The sequence below is a fragment of the Prunus avium genome, chromosome 2 (genome assembly GCF_965620075.1).
Source record: "Prunus avium chromosome 2, drPruAviu1.hap1.1, whole genome shotgun sequence".
Classification (NCBI taxonomy): Eukaryota; Viridiplantae; Streptophyta; class Magnoliopsida; order Rosales; family Rosaceae; genus Prunus; species Prunus avium.
In genome coordinates this window covers 9,147,849-9,170,841 of record NC_142285.1, presented here as the reverse complement: position 1 = coordinate 9,170,841, position 22,993 = coordinate 9,147,849, and the positions used below count along the sequence as shown (strand labels likewise).

The 22,993-nt window shown below is 37.4% G+C and overlaps 1 protein-coding gene and 1 pseudogene across 1 annotated transcript; both read right to left on the bottom strand.

Moving 5' to 3' along the window:
- Nucleotides 1-3,623: 3,623 nt before the first annotated feature.
- Nucleotides 3,624-7,135, bottom strand: LOC148296423 (uncharacterized; annotated as a pseudogene).
- A 9,873-nt stretch (nucleotides 7,136-17,008) lies between these two features.
- On the bottom strand, nucleotides 17,009-17,897 carry LOC148296422 (uncharacterized). Its single transcript, XM_088248521.1, has 3 exons — nucleotides 17,393-17,897; nucleotides 17,095-17,264; nucleotides 17,009-17,014 (listed from the first exon to the last, which is right to left on the bottom strand). Exons 1-3 carry the CDS (start codon nucleotides 17,895-17,897, stop codon nucleotides 17,009-17,011), a joined length of 681 nt encoding a protein of 226 aa, XP_088104647.1.
- Between the last annotated feature and the right edge of the window lie 5,096 nt (nucleotides 17,898-22,993).

The following is a 22,993-nucleotide window of genomic DNA, read 5'->3' as shown; positions in this document are numbered from 1 at the left end:
ATTCTTTTCCAGAAATTGTGCACCACAAATTTCAGTGAAATAGACAGAGAGAGGGAGAGTGTGTGCGTGAGTAAACTTAGAACAAAAATGCAGTTCATAGAATAATTTAATCCGTCGTATTAATTCTATCTAGACGTCTACTTTATTCAAAAACCGACGTCCTATTCATTTTTAAACGTCCGTAAATTAAGCCCGTCGTGGTGTTCATTTTATAACGTCGCTTATTTAAAGATAAACGACGTCTATACCAAAATAAAACACTCTGTTTTTCAAATTTAGAACAGAGTTAGTGAGACTTACGATTATTTTTGCCTTCTCTGCAGCCTTTGGATCAGTGATGTTTCCTGTTTTATCTTCTCTTGCTTTCTTCCATAGAACAGCTCGATCGATTTCTTCAACTTCGGGCATGGTTTCTACCAATTGGTCCATCAAACCAACATACCCTTTTCTAGACAACCTATGGTTGTACTCCAATTTCTCCCTCCTCTCTTTCTGCTCAGCATGCTTAGCCTCAAAATCTGGGGTTAACCTTGAAGCTACGAAGGCATCCCATTGCGATTTCTCTATGAACTTATAAAGAAATGGGATTTCTTTTAATTTCTCCTTGTCATGTGCGAATGGAAGGATATATTGCTTAGTTACGTTATACTTGAAATCCTTCCATTTTTTGGCGGCAGACGACAAGACCAAGTTCTTGTAACTATCCCCAATAACATAGGACATTTGAACAGCTTCCCAAATCTGCTCCTTCACGTCCTTGGGTAATTGTTTCCATTTCTTGTCCACAAGAGGGACTCTGGTGTGTGCCAAAACACCAATGAAAGACTGCATCTCAACAGCAGCCTTGCCATGTGGTTTGCCATCTTTATTGAACTCAACCACAGGCTTAACCTTCTCAATTTTCCTCTTCACAACACGGCTCATTGTGCTGATACCGCAGCCAGATTTTGGCTCCTCAACAAATGTGGCTGTGCTCGAGTCTTTCTCTGAGGTTGAGGAAAATCTCATCCTCTTCGAGGGTTTGCTTTGAGTTGATTTTTCAACTTCCACTTGAGCCTTTGAAACTGTTTTGGGTTCATCCCCTTGTGCCATTGAACCTGATTTGGCCTTTGACGCTTCAGCTTCCTTGTTTTGAGATTTCGAAACCATTTTTGATTAATCTGCAAGGAAAACAACGTCGGTTATTAAAAATAAACGACGTAATAATACAAAACAACGACGGTAACACTAAAAAAGTGACGTCCTATTAAACAATCTCTTAGACCATGAATGGAAATAAGACGACGGTTTTATATATTTCATGACGTACATGTGTATAAACTACGTCGGTTATTAATAATAACTGACGTGGTTTAAAATTTACAGAACGATTGTTCTTCTCTCACTAGACGACGGTTTTATCTTGTTTCCGACGTATTAATTGTCACACCATGACGGTTTTTAGCCACCGTCGTGCAGTTTGCATTACGGCCGTCGTGGTGTGTCCATTCTGTCGTCGAAAACAAGACAGAACTGTCATCTTTTGGCGTCATGAGAGTATCTACTTATGTATTTAATAAAACCAGTAAAAGATTTCTTCAATTTGACAGAATCTTGTTTCCAGACAACTACGACATTCAAATGAAATGTAAAAACAGGGAAGAGAGTGAGAAAAAACCTTTGGCGTGCAAAGAAAAGTTCCCTTCCGACGAAGAGGAAGACGAAAATGGTGATTTTGGCGATGAAGACGAAGATTCAGACGATGATGCTGCTTTTGGGAAATGAGAGGGAAACTACGATACTTTATCGGGAAGAGAAAACCGTAGAATATTAGGTCAGGTGACGAAAAGTTTATATATTTTCCCAGAGTTCAATACAACGACGTTGTTATTAAAAAACCGCCGTATTATTTAGTTATAACGACGGTATATAATTCATAACTGACGTGGTTATCACAACTGCCGAAAGACTTTTGGAATTCCGATGTGGTTATGACGGCGCTTTTTTCCTCTTAACTGACGTTGTATTTATAAATTCAACAACTGTGTATTTTAATAAACCGACGTGGTTACTTTGGGTTTCTGAAAACGACGTCGTTCTATTTTTAATACGCGCCAAATGACTTTTGGATTTCCGATGTGGTTATTACGGCGCTATTTTTCTATAAACTGACGTTGTACTTATAAATTCAATGACTGTGTATTTTAATAAACCGATGTGGTTACTTTGGGGTTCTGAAAACGACGTCGTTTTTTTTTTAATACGCGCCAAATGACTTTTGGATTTCCGATGTAGTTATGATGGCTCTTGTTTATCTAAATTGACGTTGATTATTCAAATATGACGTCGCTATGTATATTAGAACCGACGTGGATATCTACGATTATTTGTTTAAATAGGATTTTTTTACGCGTTTTTTAACTCTCAGTTTTCAATTAGGGTTGCAGAATGATTCCTCACAAGAAATTGTCTTTCTGAAAGCAAATGGGTTCGCAGAATGATTCCTCACAAGGCCAAGCATGGGTTTGCAACATCCTCCTGTTTAGCAAGGGTGGAACCAGCCTTAGAACCTGCATGGGTTTGCAGCCGCACTTGCTCGTTTGAAGGCATACGAGGGCACAACCCACAACAGGTTCTAAGTCTGGTTCCACCCTTGCTACACAGGAGTTTTGAAGAAACAGTTGATTTTGATGAAAATGGGAATCGAGGAGTGAGCTTGAGAACAAGCCTGAGAACAAGAGGAAGGAGCTTGAGAACAAGCTTCATACTTTGTTGATTTTGATTTTATGAAATTATTAGATATTCATCTGTGGCTATGCAGGAGCTTGAGAACAAGAGGAAGGAGAGGGCCCAGCTTGCATATGAGAGGAAGAAACAGTTGAACAAGCTGAGGGTGAAGGTAGAAAAGAAACCACGATGTATTTGCCAAATTTGTGTACATATATTGTGTAAATATTGATCAATATTTAACAAGAAGATATTTGCCTTTTAAGATGAAAATGTTGTTGAGGATTGAGAATTAAATTTGGTTTTGTGTTAAGAAAGATATTACCAAAATAAAAGAAAAATTAATTAATTTTAAAAAGTTATAAAAATAAGACGGCGGTTTACAGAGAAGGCAGACGTATAAATTGAAAAAATACGACGGTAATTTGAACTTAGGACGTGGTAAATAAAAACGACAGTAGTGTTGTAGGTACCGTCGTAGTATACTCCAAAATAATAAGTCGGCGGTTTACAGAGAATGCACCGCCGTAGTATACAGACGTGGATTCCATTATATTATACGACGCGGATTAAGAACAGTTGGTCGTGTTTAGTTAGGAGTTAACACGGCAGGTTTTTTGGTGAACTGTCGTCTTTATTTTCTACGTCGGTGGATTCATACCTGCTGTCGTTGTTTTTTGGTCAGATTTTAACTCTGAAGAAATCCTTTTTTAAAAAGGACGCTTTTTTATTTGTATGCGTTGTCTTTTAAAAATATTCAACAGTAAGGAACTTATCCACGACTTTTTTTTTTATACCGTCGTCGATTTAAATACAACGACGGTTTTATGTTATGCCGTCGTCTTTTTCTGGTCGTCTTTTTCCATTTTTGTAGTAGTGAAAGAAAACATAACCAAAAAAATTGTATATTGTAAACATTACTTTCTAAAACTTTCAATCTCATCACAATTATCCAAGATGTACCAATAAGATGCCTCCTTCTCTTGTGAGGACATTTCAACCATTACGTGAGCACCAAATGTACGCACTTTCTGAGCAAACACAGATAATTTTGCATCAGGTTCACCCCCATCGTCATTTCTTTCTGCTCGAGAGAAGGTAGTTTCAACATTACTTAGATACATGGAACAAAAAGTTAGAGACTCGTATGCAATGTATGCCTCCACAATGGAGCCTTCTGGTCTCGCTTTGTTTCGAACATATTTTTTGTATGTTCCTAGCAACCTGAAAAAGAATAGAATAATTGGTTATTGGCCACAATGAAGAATCTGCCCAGACATTTAATACTCAATTAAAACTGAAAAATAGAGTTACCTCTCAATGGGATACATCCACCTATATCCCACTGGACCACCAAGTTTAGCCTCTCGTTGTAAGTGCACGGCTAAGTGAACCATGACGTCAAAGAATGCTGGTGGAAATATTTTCTCGAGCTTGCATAGTGTCATCACAATGTTTTCTTCCAACTTATCCAAATCTGCAACTCTCAATGTCTTTGCCCACATTTGTTGAAAGAAACTTGATAACTCCACAAGTGGGCTATATATTGATTTTTTCAAGTCTTTTCAAATTCCAACTGGAAGAAGCCTTTGCATTAGCATATGGCAATCATGGCTTTTTAAACCTGAAACTGTCCCCTCATCAACATTCACATTCCGTGTTATATTTGATGCATACCCGTCTGGAAATTTCACAGATTTTAAGAATTCACAAAAAGCTGTACGTTCAGCTGGTTTGAACACATACTCCCCTTGAAATTTTTCCATCTTATTAGTCTTATCCCCCTTTGGCTTTAACCACAAGTGTTTCCTAATTTTCATGTCAGCCAAATCCAACCTTGCTTTGTACGTGTCCTTGGATTTACCCTCTATACTCAATAATGTCCCAACAATGGTGTCACATATTGTCTACCGCGCAAATCTCACGGCCTGGAGTTCCGGGCCGAGGGGATATGTGTTGACACGCGGCTTCCTACTTTTGGATGCGGTGCGGTTGTGCGCGAGCGTGCCAGCACGGTCTACCGTGCATCGAGATGTTTGATATGGATAGAATGGTTAAGTGGTGCGCCTGTTTGGACTTGACTTCTAATCAAACGATTGTAGCCGAGAGAGGAACTAATCTCGGCTGCTAGGTTCACGGCCTGAGCTACAAGGCCGTTTAGTGGTGATGTTGATGGTGAGTTTTGGGCGGTGCTCCGGCGCGTTGCTCAGTGAGCGACGGTCGTATGATATATGGGGTGAATGAGCGAATAACAAAGATGGTTCTCCGGCGCCTTGAAAATCAAGGGTCGTATGATATATTGATGAATGGATTTTCCTTACAGTCTAACACTACTCCTAGGAAAGCAAGTAAAGATATTGAAAGTGCATTACAGGAAAATATAAGTTGCTCCGTGGGAGGCTTTGGTTTGGTGTTTGAACCCTTTGAATGTAGCTTGAGCCTTGTATTTATAGGAAGGATTCCTGGAGGAGTAATCGAGGCTGAAAATCTGCATGGTGGAGCCTAATTAGAGCAAGTGGGTAGTCCAATTGACATTTGGGATCGTGAAGTATGGTGGTGTGACCCCATAAATCCTGGTAAATCTCGGCCGCCGCCCTAATCGTGGATTCTGCGCTTCTGGCCGTGGGGACGCATTTATTGCTCTGATAGTTAGTCACCCAATCTCTCAAGCTGTAAGAATTCTTGTGAGAATGTCTGCGTCTAATCACTCTGTCTTCTGTCGCCAAACCCTGACTTCAGTCACTTCCCACCTTCCCTCGTGCATTAAATGCTTATTCGTGGCCAGTGGGTTTGCTGCAATAAACAGAGGCACTACTTCATTAAATGAAGCGTAGGACCATGCTGCCACTTGATGATCTGACTTTAATGCCTTTGGCCGTAATTTTGTTCGGCCTCGGCCTCGGCCAATAATCGAGGCCGAGATGATCGTGCCTTAGCAACTTTTCTTTTGTCTTCAGGAAGGCCAAATATCTTGGCACAACGCTGCGTTTGAGCAAATGCCAAGGCCGAGAAAAGGGGCTCCTTCGGTCAGTTCATGGCCGTGATTTATTAGGCACAAACACATATATTCTTCTCAATGTGCATAACGTCAAGATTATGTCTAATTTTTAACATAGGTCAATAATCAAGCTCGAAAAATATACTTTTTTTTGTCCAATTTAATTCAAAATCTTCCCTTCTCTTTCTCTTTTTGTTGTCTGGATGCTTACCAGGATTAGAAGGTAAGATGAGATCTAATTGGTCAAGTATGTCATGTCCAGAAAATTCCCTTGGAGAAGGTCTCATCTCTGACTTTCCATTAAATAATGGACTTTTTCTAAATGAATGATCCATAGATAAGTATCTGCGATGTCCAGTATAACAAACCTTACTCCTTATGCCGGTAGATGATGCATCTTTATTGCACACGGGGCATGCCAAATAACCTTTGGTACTCCAACCGGATAAATTTGCATAAGCCGGAAAGTCATTGATAGTCCAAATCACAGCTGCACGCATATTAAATGCAGACTCACTCACTTTATCATAGGTTTGAATACCATCTTCCCATAGTTCCTTAAGCTCATCAATTAGTGGCTGCATATACACGTCAAGGTCTTTTCCTGGTGCTTTTGGTCCAGGAATTAACAAGGTCATCATTCAATATGGTTTTTTCATGCACATCCATGGCAACAAGTTGTATGGTACAAGTATCACAGGCCACATACTATAAGATGTGCTCATATTCCCAAAAGGATTAAACCCATTAGTTGCAAGGCCTAATCTAACATTTCGAGGGTCTTCAGCAAACTCAGCATATGTTTTATCAAATTCTTTCCAAGCAATAGAGTCCACAGGATGCCTCATAACACCTTCTTCCTCAATTCTTTTATCTTTGTGCCACCTCATAGCACTAGCAGTGTGCCTGGACATGAATAGTCTTTGTAATCTGTCCTTAAGTGGGAGATAGCGCAACACCTTTTGGGGAACCTTTTTCCTTTGCTTGCGCTCACTGTGCTGATATCTTGGCTCATTACAAAAAGGACACTTGTCTTTTTTTTTCATGCTCCTTATAAAATAAAACACATTCATTTATACATGCATGAATGTTTTCATACCCGAAGCCAAGACCTCTCAACATCTTCTTGCATGCATTGTAAGATTCAGGAAGATAATTAGGTTTAGGACACATCCGCCTCTTCATTTCTAGCATCCTATCAAAAGACTTGTTAGTCCATTGACTATCAACCTTGCAATGAAGCAACTCCACAACAGCGGTCAAAACAGTGAAATCAGTGCATCCGTCGTAAAGAGGTCATTGAGCCTCACGAAGCAACCTCTCATAATTATCGACATTAGCTCTATGATTGGTTGCTGCAACACCCATTATACTATCCTCATTGCCCATTATATAATTTTCCTCCTCTGTCGGTTCTTTATCACCATCCATTCTATGAAAAACATCATCAATCATATTAAACAAGCTTCTAACTAGACAATATATATATATATATATATATATATATATATATAATATCACAAAAAATTTCTTTTTAACCAAAAAGAAATGAACAAGTTATATTCTGCCAACAAATTAATAAAGCCTTATCAATTTTAAAATTTCCAACCATATAAGATAGCATGTGGTTTCCAGATTTTGATAAACACAAAATTCAACCAATGGAATCAAGTTTTTTGAAAAATCCTAAACCAGAGACAACAAAGAACAATACCAAATGCCCAACCTTAACAAATGAAGAATTTATAGTGAAACCCAACAAATTACATATTTTAGTAGACCAATGCTTCCAAAAAGACATAAATGTATAAAAAGAACAAGGCTTCTCAATCATATTAATGATAAAATTTTATCAAAATCAACCAATCAGTTATATTAAAACAAAAACAAAAGCTGAACAAGTTATATGCAGACAACATATTTAGTAAAGCCTTATAAACAAGGAGCATACCCACAATATTTGTAAATAAGTTAACCGCATATTAGAGCAACGACAAATATACCTTATCCAACAAATTCTTTGAAGAACCTGCAAAGAAGAAGAGACAAAAAAAAAAAAGGAAATGAAACTTTGAAAAACAGAGTGAAACTAGAGAAAAAGAAAGGCTTTTTATCCAAAGAAGTAGGAAATTTTGCAGATTAAATACCTTATCCAACAAAAAAATTTGTAAAGAAACAAAAGAAAAAAAAAGGGGTAAATGAAACCCATAAAAAAAAAAAAACCAAGTGAAAACTAGAAAAGAAAACAGAGAAAAGAAAGCTTTTTTTTTACCCAAAATGAGAAAGACAACGGTTTAATGGTGTGGTTGGGATTACCAATTCTATGTGATGGCCATGGTGCTGGAAAAACAAAGAATGAGTGGGTCTTTGGTCTCTTCGTGCTACAAGAAAAATGAGAAGTTGGGATTAGAAAAGAAATGAAAAATGAAAAATGAAACAAAAAACTGAGAAATAAAGACCATATCTTCCAACTAACCTATGTGGATGGGGTGGCCTTTGGTTTTTCTCTATGATTGACTGAAAGTAAGAGGGTTAAATGGGGTTAGAAAGGAGATGAAGGAGGAGCTGGGACAAGCACCGAAGGTCTGAGTTAGAAAGGAGATTATAGAATTTTGAGATAGAGTTGAGTGCCTTGGAAATATCACATATTTTTTTTTCTTTGTGGGTTTTGTGCGTAAAAATGAATAGGCAACAATACCAATTGTTATTTATTTTGATTAGATTCCTTGGTTTTATTAAAAGACAAGGAAACCAATTCTTTGCCTCATGTATTTGACATGTTGTTGCACTTTCTCTCTAAGTCCTCTCCTTATAATTTAAGCAACGATAAAAAATTGTTGTCCATAGCTATACGCAAGCACACATGTACTTGTTGCCTATTACATTTTCATTATGGCGGAAAATTTCCCCCTCCATGAAATTGGCAACAAAATGAAATTAATAAGCGAGGATCTAGGTTTCCCGCATTCACAGATGTCAGACTACGCAAGGACTTTAAAAAGTTGTTGCCTATTGTAGTTATAGGCAAGGAGATTTTAGTCGTTGCATAATGTTTCGTTGCCGAATTCATGTTTTCTTGTAGTGGATCCTGAGGTTTGGCGAATTGTGTCAGTAGATAAGTACCAGTGGCATGAGGACTAGTACGGGTTTGATGAAGGCAAAATTGTTGAGTTCTTGCAAAAGTGAAAAGAACATAACAATCCAGAAATCATTTACAGAGAAGCTTTTCATGACTTCTTCCTATTGAAAGATGATGAGGCGGTCAAGAACCTGTGGGTGGGGGCTATGACAGGGCATATGGAATCCTCCTACATTGTTGGCTTGCTAGGGTTGTTGAAACCTAGTGAGGGCAAGGAGGATGAGATGAACTTTTTGTGTCATCTCAGCAAAACCAAGAAAATTAACAGGCAAGCTTGCAGGGATTCAATCATCTATCGACTGCTGAGGTATACAATGTGTGGCATCGTGACTCCTCCAACGCTTGCAAAGTTTACTGCTGACGAAAGTTATTTTGAAAACTGCATTCACTGTGAGGGTAATCGGGAGTGGTATCAATTATGGCACCGCAGGGGCGAATACTGTGACAACGTATATGCTTGGAACTACTGTGAACCCTGCAAATGGACGAGGGAGTTGTTCTGCTTCCAGTGGGAACTCCATTTGATGACCTCGTGGATTTAATTTTCATATACATCGTATGATATGAGTATTATTAAGAAAGTGTGTTTTTGGTTTTGACTGTTTTTATGTAAAGGGGAAATTGTGTGAACCTTATGTTTATGGTTGTATTGTTTTTATTTCAAGGTATGTTTATGGTTTTATTAAAGCTCAGTACACCTGTAAGATCCAATTTAAGTCCTGTTGTAGACGTTTGTGTTACTTAGTGGCATGCGCGCATCTGTTCTGTATATTATGTTTTTAGTTTGTCGCACACGAGGTTTTGGGTCCTATATGGTTTGAGTAAGTGGTCTGACATGGGGTATTGCTGGTTCAGATCCCCCAAACAGTCATTCGTTCAACATGACAGACAGGCATATGGTAGAGAGGTTGCGTGCTGTCAACGCATAAGGGATTATCCTTTCAGTCACTTCGTTGACAGTGGAAGTCTGAGCCATCCTTGATCTTCTAAGATACTCTGATGATCCCATAAATACCCCAAAAAATTTCCCCCTAATTTTCGGATTTGTCCTGCATTTGAAACTATATTTGCAACAAAACAGAAGTTTAATTAAGTCATCCGGGAATCCCTTTTCACTAACATAATGATTTAAAAATCTAAATTAACCAACGACATAAGTGGAGGGTTTTTCCCATTTTGATTATAACCATCTACGACATTTCCCCATTATTTTCGGATTTGTCCAGCAATTTTTAGGATTTCTGCACCAAACAAAAAAATCATTGATTCCCATATTACGGAAATCCCTTTTCACTAACTTAATGAATTACATATCAATTTCCACAAAAAACATTTTGCCAAGTATTAACCCAAAACTCCTGACGAAGTAATTCATCCTCACACATAGTTAGGAATTTTACTATTTTTGGAAAAAAGAAGGAATAAAAAATACAAGAAATGCCAAGTGGAGGCGCTGGAGTGGGGAGCTGCAAGCCTGACTAACACGTGGCGCATTCCCATGTCGCCACACGCCAGTTTTTGTATTTTTTTAATCGTTTCCACTTAAATATTCAATTAAAAATCCAATTTAAGGGTGAAAAATTGCAGAAAAATTCCTCCGCGATCGGGACGAGATTTCCTTCGATGACATATCCCGAAAAAGGGTAGGGCAAACAAATTTGGATACGGGATTAATGTGATCGAACAAATGAGAGTGTAGGGTTTACAAAGTGTATTAGTGTTTTCATTTGCATCATCCGAATGTAGGGTTCGTTCCCTAATTTTATTTTTCACTCGCTCCTAAACCAGGTTTTGTACTTTCCGTATGAAGTATTCATCCCCACACAGAGTTAAGAATTTTCCCAATTTTTTTTTCGTAATTTTCATGCATTTTTTTTTACAATTTTAGGAAAAAAGAAGGAATAAAATATACAAAAAATGTCAAGTGGAGGCGCTGGAGTGGGGAGCTACAAGCCTGACCGACACGCAGCGCATTCCCATGCCACCACATGGCTGTTTTGTTTTCAATTTTTAATCGTTTCCACTTAAATTTTCAATTAAAAAATGACTTGAAGGGTGTAGGGGTTTGCCGCCTACAATTTAGGGTTTACTGTGGAGTGCTTAGGGTTAAAAAATATTTAAAATTCCCCAAAGCAATGCTTTTCTTTCCCGCTCATGGGTTAGGGTTAAAAAATAAAAAAATTCCTGCAAATTTCAAATTTCCCGCTCACAATCACGAATTGTTACGACCAAAACAGGACAATTCAAACTTCAAACTCCATATTAGTTCTCCCCAAAATATAAAATACAATTCCATTTTAGAATTGAAGGAAAAGAATTTTAGGGTTTTGAGCAAATTTTTGGAAGGGTTGTCATCTTCTGTTATCTTCATTTTCCCTTCTGGGCAAAGCTATGTCGAATTCTTCAACAAACACTGAAGGAAAGAGGTGTCAGCACTGCAATGCTGAGATGGTGATGCTAATTTCCAAATTTGAAAAGAATCTGGGCAGACCGTATTGGAAGTGCTTCACAACATATGTAAGTATTATCTTCCCTAAGCCATGTTGAGCCTATTCTTAACAACTAAAATGAGTTATTAACAATAGCAACTTTAATTCTCGCAAGTGCACGAACCATTTATAGTATAGCTTATGTAAATACGAGGTCGATCCCACGGAGAATGGTAACGTGGTTACAAGTTAAACTACTTAGAATGCTGGAAAAACAGAAAACAAAACAAACTAACTACTAAGGGAAAGGTCTAGGACAGAATCCTAGCACCACACACGCACTCGAAATGGGGGGTTTTGTTGTTGAAATGAAAACAAGAGAATGAATGGAAGTGCTGGAAAGTAAACAATAGTAGCAATCAACAAGTTGTGAAACAATGATTGTGAGGTGTTAGAGCCTTGGAATCCACCACTAGTTTTCCTATCCAAGTTATGAATGCCTAGAAGTGACTCAAGTTTCATCAACAATAGATTATCGCATACAAGCCTATGGTATCTAGGTGCAGGATGCATGATTCTCCTAAGGCATGTAATTGTGCATGGTATCTACACAACACGTGATCTCTAATATGCAACCTAAGCATGGTATCTACTTAGAATAAAGCATACAAGAGTCATTAAGTTCCCTGAGAATATGATAATCACACAAGTCCTAGAACATGGTATCTGTCCTAGTCAACCTATGGTCATTAACCCCTTGAATGATTCTTAGGCCATTCATGTGTTGCTTGTGAAAGGAGAGTAGAATTGGTGAATCTAAACCCCTTCCCAACTTACGCTAGATGCATAAAATCCTAGTTTGCTACTCTAAGAAAGCATACATCAAGCACATAATAAACTGGAGATTAACAACTTGATAATGAAAGCAAGGAAATCAATTAACTATGAAATCATCCATAACATTGAATATTCATGACTAGGGCTTCATCCTAAGCCCTAACTAAATGGATTAGTTACACATAACTAAGAATACAGAAAATAAGAAATACATAAATAGATTAAAGAGAAGAGAAGAACTAGTTGGTGGTAGCAAGGTAGTTCCCAGGACAGCTCCAAGCTCTCCCTCTTTTGCAGCTAGCTCTCTTCTCTCTTTGTGATGAATCTGAATGTGTGTATGAGAGTAATGGATGAAGTGAATGTGTGTGTCTATCTCCCCTATGAATGAGCTGCAACTCTATTTATAGAATTCAAATTCGTCCTCCCCTTGACTGGTGTAGACAGCCCACCATAAATCCTGGAAACTGCTCCTTGATTTGTGCAAACATGTTTCCCCATAATTAAGCACGCCTTGTTTTGCTCCTTGAGACTTCCAATGCTGTAATGCCTCCCTAATTTGCTCAACATGTCAGGTCTAAAGTCGGGTACAGCTGAGTTGAGGCAATGGCTCAAAGGGGGTGTGGAACACAAGGCTCATTAGCTGGCAACTGCATATTAAAATTCTCCTGAGCATGGTTCAGTGTTTGATGGGCTAAGGACTCCAGAATGGCTCCTCATCCGAGTTGTGTGCGTTGCTGAAATGAGGCTTGCAAGATGACCCACGAAATTGGACTGACAAGGAGTGTGGCCCAAATTGGGTCTGTCTTTAAGCTTATATTCCTCTTGTGCCAATCAGCCCTTAACATGCATGGATTGTATCAAATGTGATCTCTTGCTGCCTTAACCTACAAAACGCTCAAACATAGGTAAGTGACTTGAAATAAAGAGAAACTAAACTAAATCACTAAGAAAAGAAGGCATGCAAATGTGTAGAATTATGAACTTATCAAGCCAATAACACTGACATTGTAATCCGAAACTGAAAAATGTAACTTTGTTATGTTTTTTTAGGGAGCTACAAGGTGTAGTGGCTATGAATGGGTGACTAGAGGGAATAGGCCAACTGAATGTCACATTCAAAACCAGCTGGATGTGAAGGAACTTAATGCATATGCTGAAGTCATTCGTATGGTGAAGGGCATTAAAAATATCCTCCTACTGTTGTTAGTTCTATCATTTCTGATTTTGGCAGTTAAATTGATGAATAAGTAAGAAACTTTTTGCGTCTGGAAATCTTCAAGCAATTTCAAGTATACATTTTTAAATTTTGTTAACTTTTGGCTTTTCAAGTATATATTTTGTAATTTTGTAATCCGGACAGCTATGAAATATGAAGAAGTGTTTGGAAATCTACAATTATGAATTAATCATTGAGCATAATTAGTAGAAGAATTTTTCAACGTTTGATATGCCTGCATCTAAACTTCACAATCTTGTTTGCCGTAAACAAGATACATTCCTATTTATTCCACATTTGAAAACAATCATGCACCATTTACGGTTTACGGTTCAGCATAGTATCAACAACATGTGTTCATGGTTTCGTTTAGGTTGTATTTGAACCCAATAAAAAAACTTATTCTTTAATTTGAAGTCAAAAGGGGGAGTTGGATCATAAACAAGAGTTTGTTCCTTAACAAGTAGGACTCAAAACTACCTTTTCAAAACCTTAGTACAAACGGGAAAGATGCACTCAAGCATGCGAAGAAAGCTCTTCGAGCTTCCCTTATATTATAGAAAGGTTAGTTCTCTATCTCGTGAATTGAGCCAATACCAAGCTATATGAATTTCTTCAGTTCAACAACTGTTACCTACAAAATTACAAACCACCCACCCAGTGAAATGAAGTTTGCAAGTTCATATACTACACCCACCCAGTTATGTCATATTGCCTCTCCTAATTAATCACAGGTTCCAATATCCCTGCAACAACTGCACAGGTAGCTTCAACCGATACAAGGGCATGGCTAGGTCTACATTGGAGGTCAGAAACTCACAGTATTTGAGAATGTACATCCCACAGTCGCCCCTGAAATATAGCGAAGAAGCTGTCATTCATTGTCCAACAAAAGCGCACTTTCATAACACAATGTGTTTAGGTCGAATATGACTCACCCACCTACTTGTTGGGGTGCATCCAAAATGCGAATAACTGGCCACTCACTTTTGCGAAGTAGACCATTGCCAATATATCCAGCTTCGTATAACAACCGGGGCAGTATTTTCGCCACGGGCTGCATAGCCCGTTGGATGGCTTGTGTTCTGCACAGATCTACTTTTGAATTATATGCCCTTATCTCACACTCTTTTAAATCGAACAAGTAAGATCCAGTGCTTCTGCCTTTGTAGGTTGAAGGGCAAAAAAACTTGATTCACAGACGACCATGATTTAGCCAACTTATGTCGTTTGCCCTTGACCATTCCTAGTAGACCATTGGTGTGCTGCCTCTCATCCTTTCCCATATACGACTTCATTTGCATGTAATCTAAGGCAACACATTTCTGCATAGTGGCACACAAGTTTTACATCATACGGATATAGAATTTCAAAACAAACAATGCTTATGAAATAATACAGACCTGAAAAGTGGTGTCCAGTATCGTCCAGTCAGAACCCACCCACTTGCTAGACCTGTTGTGCCGCTCCCGTAGCAAATGCAAGGCCATGTCAATGTTCTACATAAAATGGTTGTTTCCATTATTAAATCAATAAATTACTACATAGCAAGGGCATATCGACAAAATCCCAACTCAATCAATGCTTACCGAGTCATCCAACAAACAGTCCTTGGTCAGCAACCGAACAAAGTAGTTATGCAAACCTTCCATAGCTTCGTCTCCACATAACCGCACATGTGAACTATATTTGTCAATCATTGTTATTATCAATTCGGTTTCACCAGTGACTCAATAGGTAATCATAATAAACCATTTACATTTCACTAAGGACGGGCAAAGGGAACTTACTTTACTTCTTGTCCCTACACTAGGTGCATAACATTCAGGAACATCTGATCCCCAACTCCAATAGGTTGCCTCATCTCCAATTCACTTGGTCGTAAGAGCCGTAGTGTAACAGGTTGTGAAACATATACAGTTAACAGGTCATATACAATAGTAAACAACTTTCCGCATGAAATCAACATACTATTGAAATCAATTATTAACTACACACTTGTTTGCTTTGAAATATATAAGCGTTCAGCTTTCTAAACTTAGGCACTTTATCTGTGGATTCCCACCGGCAAATTCGAGGGACTAATTGTTGTGTCGATACAGCTGCACCAAAATGGATTCAGCTGCATCCTCAACTTGTGATACTCGCAAGTGCACGAACCGTTGGTAGTTTAGCGTATGTAAGTGCGAGGTCGATTCCACAGGGATTGGTGATTGAATGATCCAATTCAGTTTTCCTACACAAAACAGAAACAAAAACAAAGAACATGAAAGAAGGAAGAAAATAAGAAAGTAACTCAAGCAAATAAGTTCCCAAGTTCAATTTAGATTAATGGATTGATTCTAGCTAAAGTATGATTAAGCCATGGTGTGTGGTCATAACCTTGTGTTCCTAATTCCCTAATTTGATCATTTGTTGTCTAACCTAAAATTAAGCATTAGGAACCCATTAAGCATAGAAGAACATTTTAAACAACCAAGCATGTATCTAATCCCTGTTGTCGAATGTCCATACATACTCTTCCTATTCATAGTTCAATTCGAATTAAAGCATGGTGTATACTCTTAATTCAAACCAAGATAGCTAACATGCAAGCATAATGAATAAGAACAAAAACCATAATTGAAACTTGGAAACTAATTAAACTTGAATACTTAAGAAAGAATGTACATTACAAGAAAAATAAATTACAACTAAGAAAACATTAAAGAAAGCTAGAATTGAGAACTAGAAAGCAAAACTAAGAGAATTTGAGGGAGAGAAGGGAGGGGAGCTCTAGAGAAGTGTTTGAGAGCTCCCCCCCTTGGGGTGTGTTTACAAGCTTAGAGAACTTCTCTATTTATAGGCCTAGGGGAAGTGAAAATCTGAATTCAATATGACTAATGCATACAACACTTGTATTATAAAATCTGAATTGGTTGATGCACTTCACCAATAAATCCCACCAGCAGCCCTAGCTCATCTTCATGTCACCATGACCAAGCTTCCAACCAGAAACAATAGCTCATCCTGAGGTCAGCATGACCAGCAACTTCAAGGGCTTACAAATTGGGCTAGGCTGAATCAAATGAAGACTTTAAGATGTCCATTGTGAATTTCAGAATGTGTATGATCCAACCACACAAGTATTGGCCCAATCCAAGCTCGGAGGAGGAAGTTAAGGCCGAAACAAATTGCTAACTCGTTTTGCTCGCTGACAAAAATCCATCCTGAGCATGGTTCAGTGTTTGCTAGGTTACGGACTCCAGATTTATCCAATGGGGCTGAATTTTGGATATGTTATAGTACACACCCATTGGAACAACTTTCATGAAGAATGCGGCCTCATCCGAGTTGTGTAGGTTGCTGAAACAAAGCTTGCAATATGACCTACGGAACTGGACTGGCAGGGGGCTGTAGCCAAAATGAGTTTGTCTTTAAGCACTTCTTCCCTTTATCCAAATCAGGCTTTAACATGCATGGATTGCATCATTTCCTATCCAAAGCCATCATTGTTACCTAAAGCTGAAAGATAAACACAAAAAGGATTAAAAGCACAAGTTTAACTCAAAAACATAACCAAATCATAAGCTAGAAGGGTACAAAATGATATACAATTATGAACCGATCACTAATACAGTTTCCTCGATCTGCCTACAATATCTAAGGGGGGGAATTCCCAATTCGGCAATTTATTCATACGCCTAAGTCTACAACAAATAGATTATCAAAGTCAGTACTTAGTTACAAACTTAAATTTTAGAAACACTAATATTAAACTAAATCATACCTGGAAAGCATAGCTGAATCCCTTTATATTCCATGCAGGTCTGTTAATTCTTTCAGGCTTCTCATCCTCCACGTTTTTCTTCCCTTTTCTCACTGAACTCCGCACCACCTTTTTTCGCTTTTTCTCTCCTTTCCCCTTCCCGTCCTTGTCTTCATCTCTCTGTTTCTTCCCTGGAAAAAACAACAGAGAATCTTGTAGACACTCAAACGATATAGATCCCCACAGATATTTGTTGAATTCATCCATTTTATGAACAAATGTAAGTAGTCCTCGTTTATCTTTACATTTCAGGGTTTACCCATTATCACAGACTCCACAAAATACAGTAGTCCCAATTTGAACGAGTCCTTGCTTCCTCTTTCGGACTTTAGGAATGCATTTTCTACGTCCTGGCAAGTAATGTGACTCCTGTTGGTAAAATGTGCTTTCATAAATCGCTTATGATCTTCCCCGGTAGACATTATGTCAGGCTCTCTTCCACATTTTAGACCACTTATCAAACAAAAATCCTTTACACTGAATTGAGCAACGTTTGACCCTATTGCATAACTAAGGCCCATCATGTCCTTTATACCAAGTCCTCCGACTCGCCGGAGTGCCAGACCATGCACAATTTGACCACTAAATGCAATTTTATGGAGGCCCAGCAAGTGCCCAAAATAGCTCTCTCTAAATCTTTTCATAAGCGACTCACTGAAATGCGCCCCCAAATTACACAAGACTGTTTGTGCCACACACAGATTATTCACCCTCACAGAATAGACCTCTGACTCCGGGAAACAAAGCTCAAACCCAGAATCCATTTTATACCTGCAACAGACACCTTTTGCTTAAGAAACATAAGTGATACGTGCTCACAATATTATGACCACATTAACATACAAAAGTGATACCTACTCACAATATTATCTACACATTTTCAAACCTACAAACACTATTTTCAACACATTACATAATTGATACCTACTAACAGAATTTTCAACATATCAAGTTACAAAACTAATATACTATTTTCAACACATTAAGATACATAATTTCACCTACAAACACTAATTTCAACAAATTCAGATACAGAATTCATACCTACTACAAGATGCATTGATCCTTATGCATCCCAAATCATCTCATATTCAGAGTTAAGATTCAATTTTCTCTTATGCGTTCTACTTCTACTGGTACTTATTTTTTTTTTTCCAAGCCCCATTAAATCCCTAAAATTATGCCCTACACTCACACCACTACATGGCCAAAGCAGGATTACAATGAGGAACATATGAAGATTCCTGGAATTTTACGAAAACACAACAAACAACCAGAATGCAAACAAAAATACGAAGTAGAAAACACAACACAAATTACTCAGGCCAATTAATGTTTTTGCAAACACATCCGTACAGAGACAGACTACTCTTACCCAGAAAATCAAAGCCCTAAAATCCTAAAGCAATTTATATTAACTGAATGCAATATAACATGCAAACTTTAATATCAAAGAGAGAGAGGGAATTCGACAGAAATGTACCAATTCAGACGTTCAGATGAGAAATACTAGATGACAAAGGTTCTGCGACAACAAAAGAGCAAGTCAAAGAGAAACAGTAGACCAGGGAGTTTCTGCGAGAAGAGATGAGGAATACAGAACTTGATGTCTGGTAGGTATTTGTGTGTTATGACTAGGGTTCATTCATAACTCCATTGAAAAGAAAGGCGCCATTGTCAGGAATAAGAAAGGCACCATTTTTTCGAACAAGGCGCGACTTGACACCTTTGCTAAGGGGAAACTGTAGCCTACCCGTTTCCATCGTAAGCTTGCTTTTTCTCTTAAACCATTCAGATGCATTTCCACGGCTGCGATTGATTCTTATGTAATGTTCTCACATAAGCGTTCTCACCTGATCTGAATTGAAGTTGAAAGGGGTATATGAACCCTCATCGAAAAATATAAGCCCACTACCTTTTCCTTTATCTTGATCATTTATTATTATTATATCTATGTTATTTAAATATCCTTGTTGACTATAGAAAGTTCGTGGAACTTATGATTGTACTTGTGGCAGGTGAGATAAAAATTTGGGAGAATGCATCTGCAGTAGGACCACTTTAATATCCTTGTTGATTGTTGATTTATATATTATATTACTACATGATTAACGGATTTGGTTTTTATTATATATGGTTCACCTTTATATGGAAATGTGACTATAATATGTTGTATAGTATGTTGTATAGTATATATAGAGAGAGAGCGCTTTTATTGAGGGATTCCTCAAATTAGTTTATTTAAGGGACATCTTTGTAGGGCCTACTTCACATTGTATTTCACTAATCCAAATAATCTATGTTTTAGATAATCATTCAAAGATCATCTCTACAAAAAATCACTTGAATTGGATATCGTTTGACCACTCAATTGTGTTATTGAAATTTTAGTATTTTCCTGAAGCATCATGTTCATTGATTTTATAGGATACAATTGATGTTGAAACATTTTTCGATTTGTCTAATTTTTTGCAATGATGATCTAAGAATGAAGACCTAAAAACACACTACTACAAAAAACGCAAAAGACGACGGGAATTCACCGTCGTGTATCGGGTTTTCAAACCGTCGTAAAATCGAGCGACATCTTTTGCAAAGTAAAATCATGACGGGAAATCACCGTCGTTGTTATAACTAACAACGTCATTAACAAAAAACAACCGACGTCTGTATACTGAAAAATGAACCAAAAAATTGTCGTGGACAAGAATAGACGACCTATTTTATACAAAATCCGCCGTGTAAATAAATACAATACGTCTTTAAATAAATAAAATATGACGTTATTAAAACATACGACGTCCAATATATTTATATAACCGTCGTGAAATAGTTTTTCCACTTCGTTTTTTCCATTAATATTGACGTGGAAATAGCGGTTAGGGTAAATCACCGTCGTTGTTATAACAAACAACGTCATTAACAAAAAACAACCGATGTCTGTATACTGAAAAATGAACCAAAAAATTATCGTGGAGAAGAATAGACGACCTATTTTATACAAAATCCGTCGTGTAAAAAAATACAATACGTCTTTAAATAAATAAAATATGACGTTATTAAAACATACGACGTCCAATATATTTATATAACCGTCGTGAAATAGTTTTTCCACTTCGTTTTTTCCATTAATATTGACGTGGAAATAGCGGTTAGGGTAAATCACCGTCGTTGTTATAACAAACAACGTCATTAAAAAAAAACCGATGTCTGTATACTGAAAAATGAGCCAAAAAATTGTCAAGGATAAGAATAGACGACATATTTTATACAAACTCCGTCGTGTAAATAATACAATACGTCTTTAAATAAATAAAATATGACGTTATTAATACATACTACGTCCAATATATTTATATAACCGTCGTGAAATAATTTTTCCACTTCGTTTTTTCCATTAATATTGACGTGGAAATAGCGGTTAGGGTAAATCACCGTCGTTATAACAAACAACGTCATTAACAAAAAACAACCGACGTCTGTATACTGAAAAATGAGCCAAAAAATTGTCAAGGATAAGAATAGACGACCTATACAAACACAGTCGTGTAAATAAATACACTACGTCTTTAAATAAATAAAATACGACATTAATATATACTACGTCTCATATATTTACATAACCGACGTGGAAAATATGTTAGGCTCATGACTTACGACATATTTATTTCTATAAACGACGTAGTATTTAATATACAACATCATGATCATGTAAAAGACAGCCGTGTTTCTCTATTTATACGTCGTCTTTAGCAAAATCATAGTCGTCTAATCCATCTAAGACGTCGTCTTTTGTAACGTTCAGGTTCGATATCTGTCCTTTTAGACGTCGGTATTGTGGAACTGGAGTCGTGTTATTTGTAATTACATGTCGGCTCTTTATGCTTCTCCGACGTGATATCGTTAATAACTGTTTCACAATAACGTCGTCTTTCTTCAATTTTAGTTCGCTTTTAAACGTCGGTAAATTCAATGTCGTCGTTGAATGCTCCAAAACGTCATTTTTTATTGACAATTTTATGAAAACAGACGTATGTTTTTCACAGTTTTATGAGGACCGTCGTTTTATAATACTGAACCAGTATTTTATGTACTGATTGTTTTGTGGCCAAAACCTGCATAATGAAAGTGAAGAAAACACATTACAATTTATTACAAAATTAATGTCATACAGTAGTGCTGTTTAGGGCATAAGTAATTTCATAAATTACAAGAGCATCATTCAATCCATATATCTTCATACCCATCTCGAATATTTTGACTCCCAAACTCACCCACTAGTTCATCAAATGTGTCAACATTTGACATCCCTCTAGTACATGGCTCACACTCAATTCTCACATCACCTAAGACATCATCACCAATAACATCATTATATTCTCTATTAGGCGCTGATAACACTACCGACCAACCATGATGCATCGGTTCGTCAACAAAAAATACTTGTTTGACTTGAGAAGCCAAAACAAATTGGTCATTCCTATGTCCAATTTTACTCAAATCTACAAGGGTAAATCCAAGTTCGTCGACTACAAGGCCGGAAGTACTATCTATCCAATCACACCTAAAGACTGGGATTGTAAACTTTTGGTAGTCAAGGTCCCAAAATCACCAAAATCATTATCATCCATCTCTATTTCTTCAGACACAAAACTGTACCTACTATGGTCATCATCTTCTTCAACATTTCTACTAGCATTAGTAGTTGGTTCCCAAGGTTCTCCATGAAATGTCCAATTCTTATAGCTTTGGTCAACTCCATTAAAGTATAAGTGATCCCTTATAATTCCAACCCCAAACAATTTCAAATTCACACATTTAACACATGGACAACGGATATGCGTTGTAGTTAGAAGATTTTCTACAGAAAATTGCAAAAATGCTTCCACCCTTAACTCATATGCCTTCGATCTTCTATCCGAGTGCATCCATGACTTATCCATCTCCGACACTATATCCTATTATCTATAATAAGGTGAAAAGACAAGCAATGACTATCACTATAGCAATTATATAAGGTTTTAATAGCAAATAATATAGTATACAGACGACGGTTTTTAAACAACAACAGACGTATTACACATATATAGACGACGGGTTTTAAAAAAAACATCGTCTAATGCTAGCAAGAAACAGAGGCCAGCGAACTTGAACCACGACGGTAGTTAAAAAATGCGTCGTGGTATAAAAATACAGACGACGGTAACAAACCGTGTCGTATGCATAAAAAAGATATCGAAATCCCAGTTTATTTTCAAGAACCCAAAATATATTCAGAACACAACATATACATTAATTTTTTTGTTGGGTATTAAGAACATGTATACTAAGCACGAAACCAACATATATTAAGCATGAAAACATTAAATCCATTCCCGATTCATAATAACAGAGAGTGATTAAAAGATCCGACAACATTAAATCCATTCCCGATTCATGAAAACATTAAACATTAAATCCATTAACCCATACCGTCGACAACATTAAAAAATCACAAAACCCTTTACCACAGAACTGAAAATCATTCAATGAATTTACAAGCATGATATTAGGGTTTGTACTTACAGGTAGGCAGAGCTCACAGATTATGGCCAACTTGGATTCGACGGAGTTGTAAACTTGGCCAACTTGGATTTGACGGAGAGCCCAACTTTGAATTAGAGTTGAAGTGAGAGAGCGGAGCGAAATGTTTTAGGTCACAGACTATGGCCAACTTGGTTTAGGGTTACAAGTATAAGAGTTAGAGTGAAATCTGAAAATTTTAGGTCGAGGTGAAATTTTTAGAAAGCGCGCTTTTTAAAAAATATCGACGGAAACAAAAAAACAACCGTCGTTAAAAGTTCAACCTAAACATGACGCT

Excerpts from the sequence above, each read along its gene's own strand:
- LOC148296422 (XM_088248521.1), bottom strand. The coding sequence starts at position 17,897 with ATGGATTCTGGGTTTGAGCTTTGTTTCCCGGAGTCAGAGGTCTATTCT. Across the intron at positions 17,265-17,392 it reads TGTGGAGTCTGTGATAATGG|GGAAGAAACAGAGAGATGAA; the intron begins GTAAACCCTGAA and ends TGTTTTTTCCAG.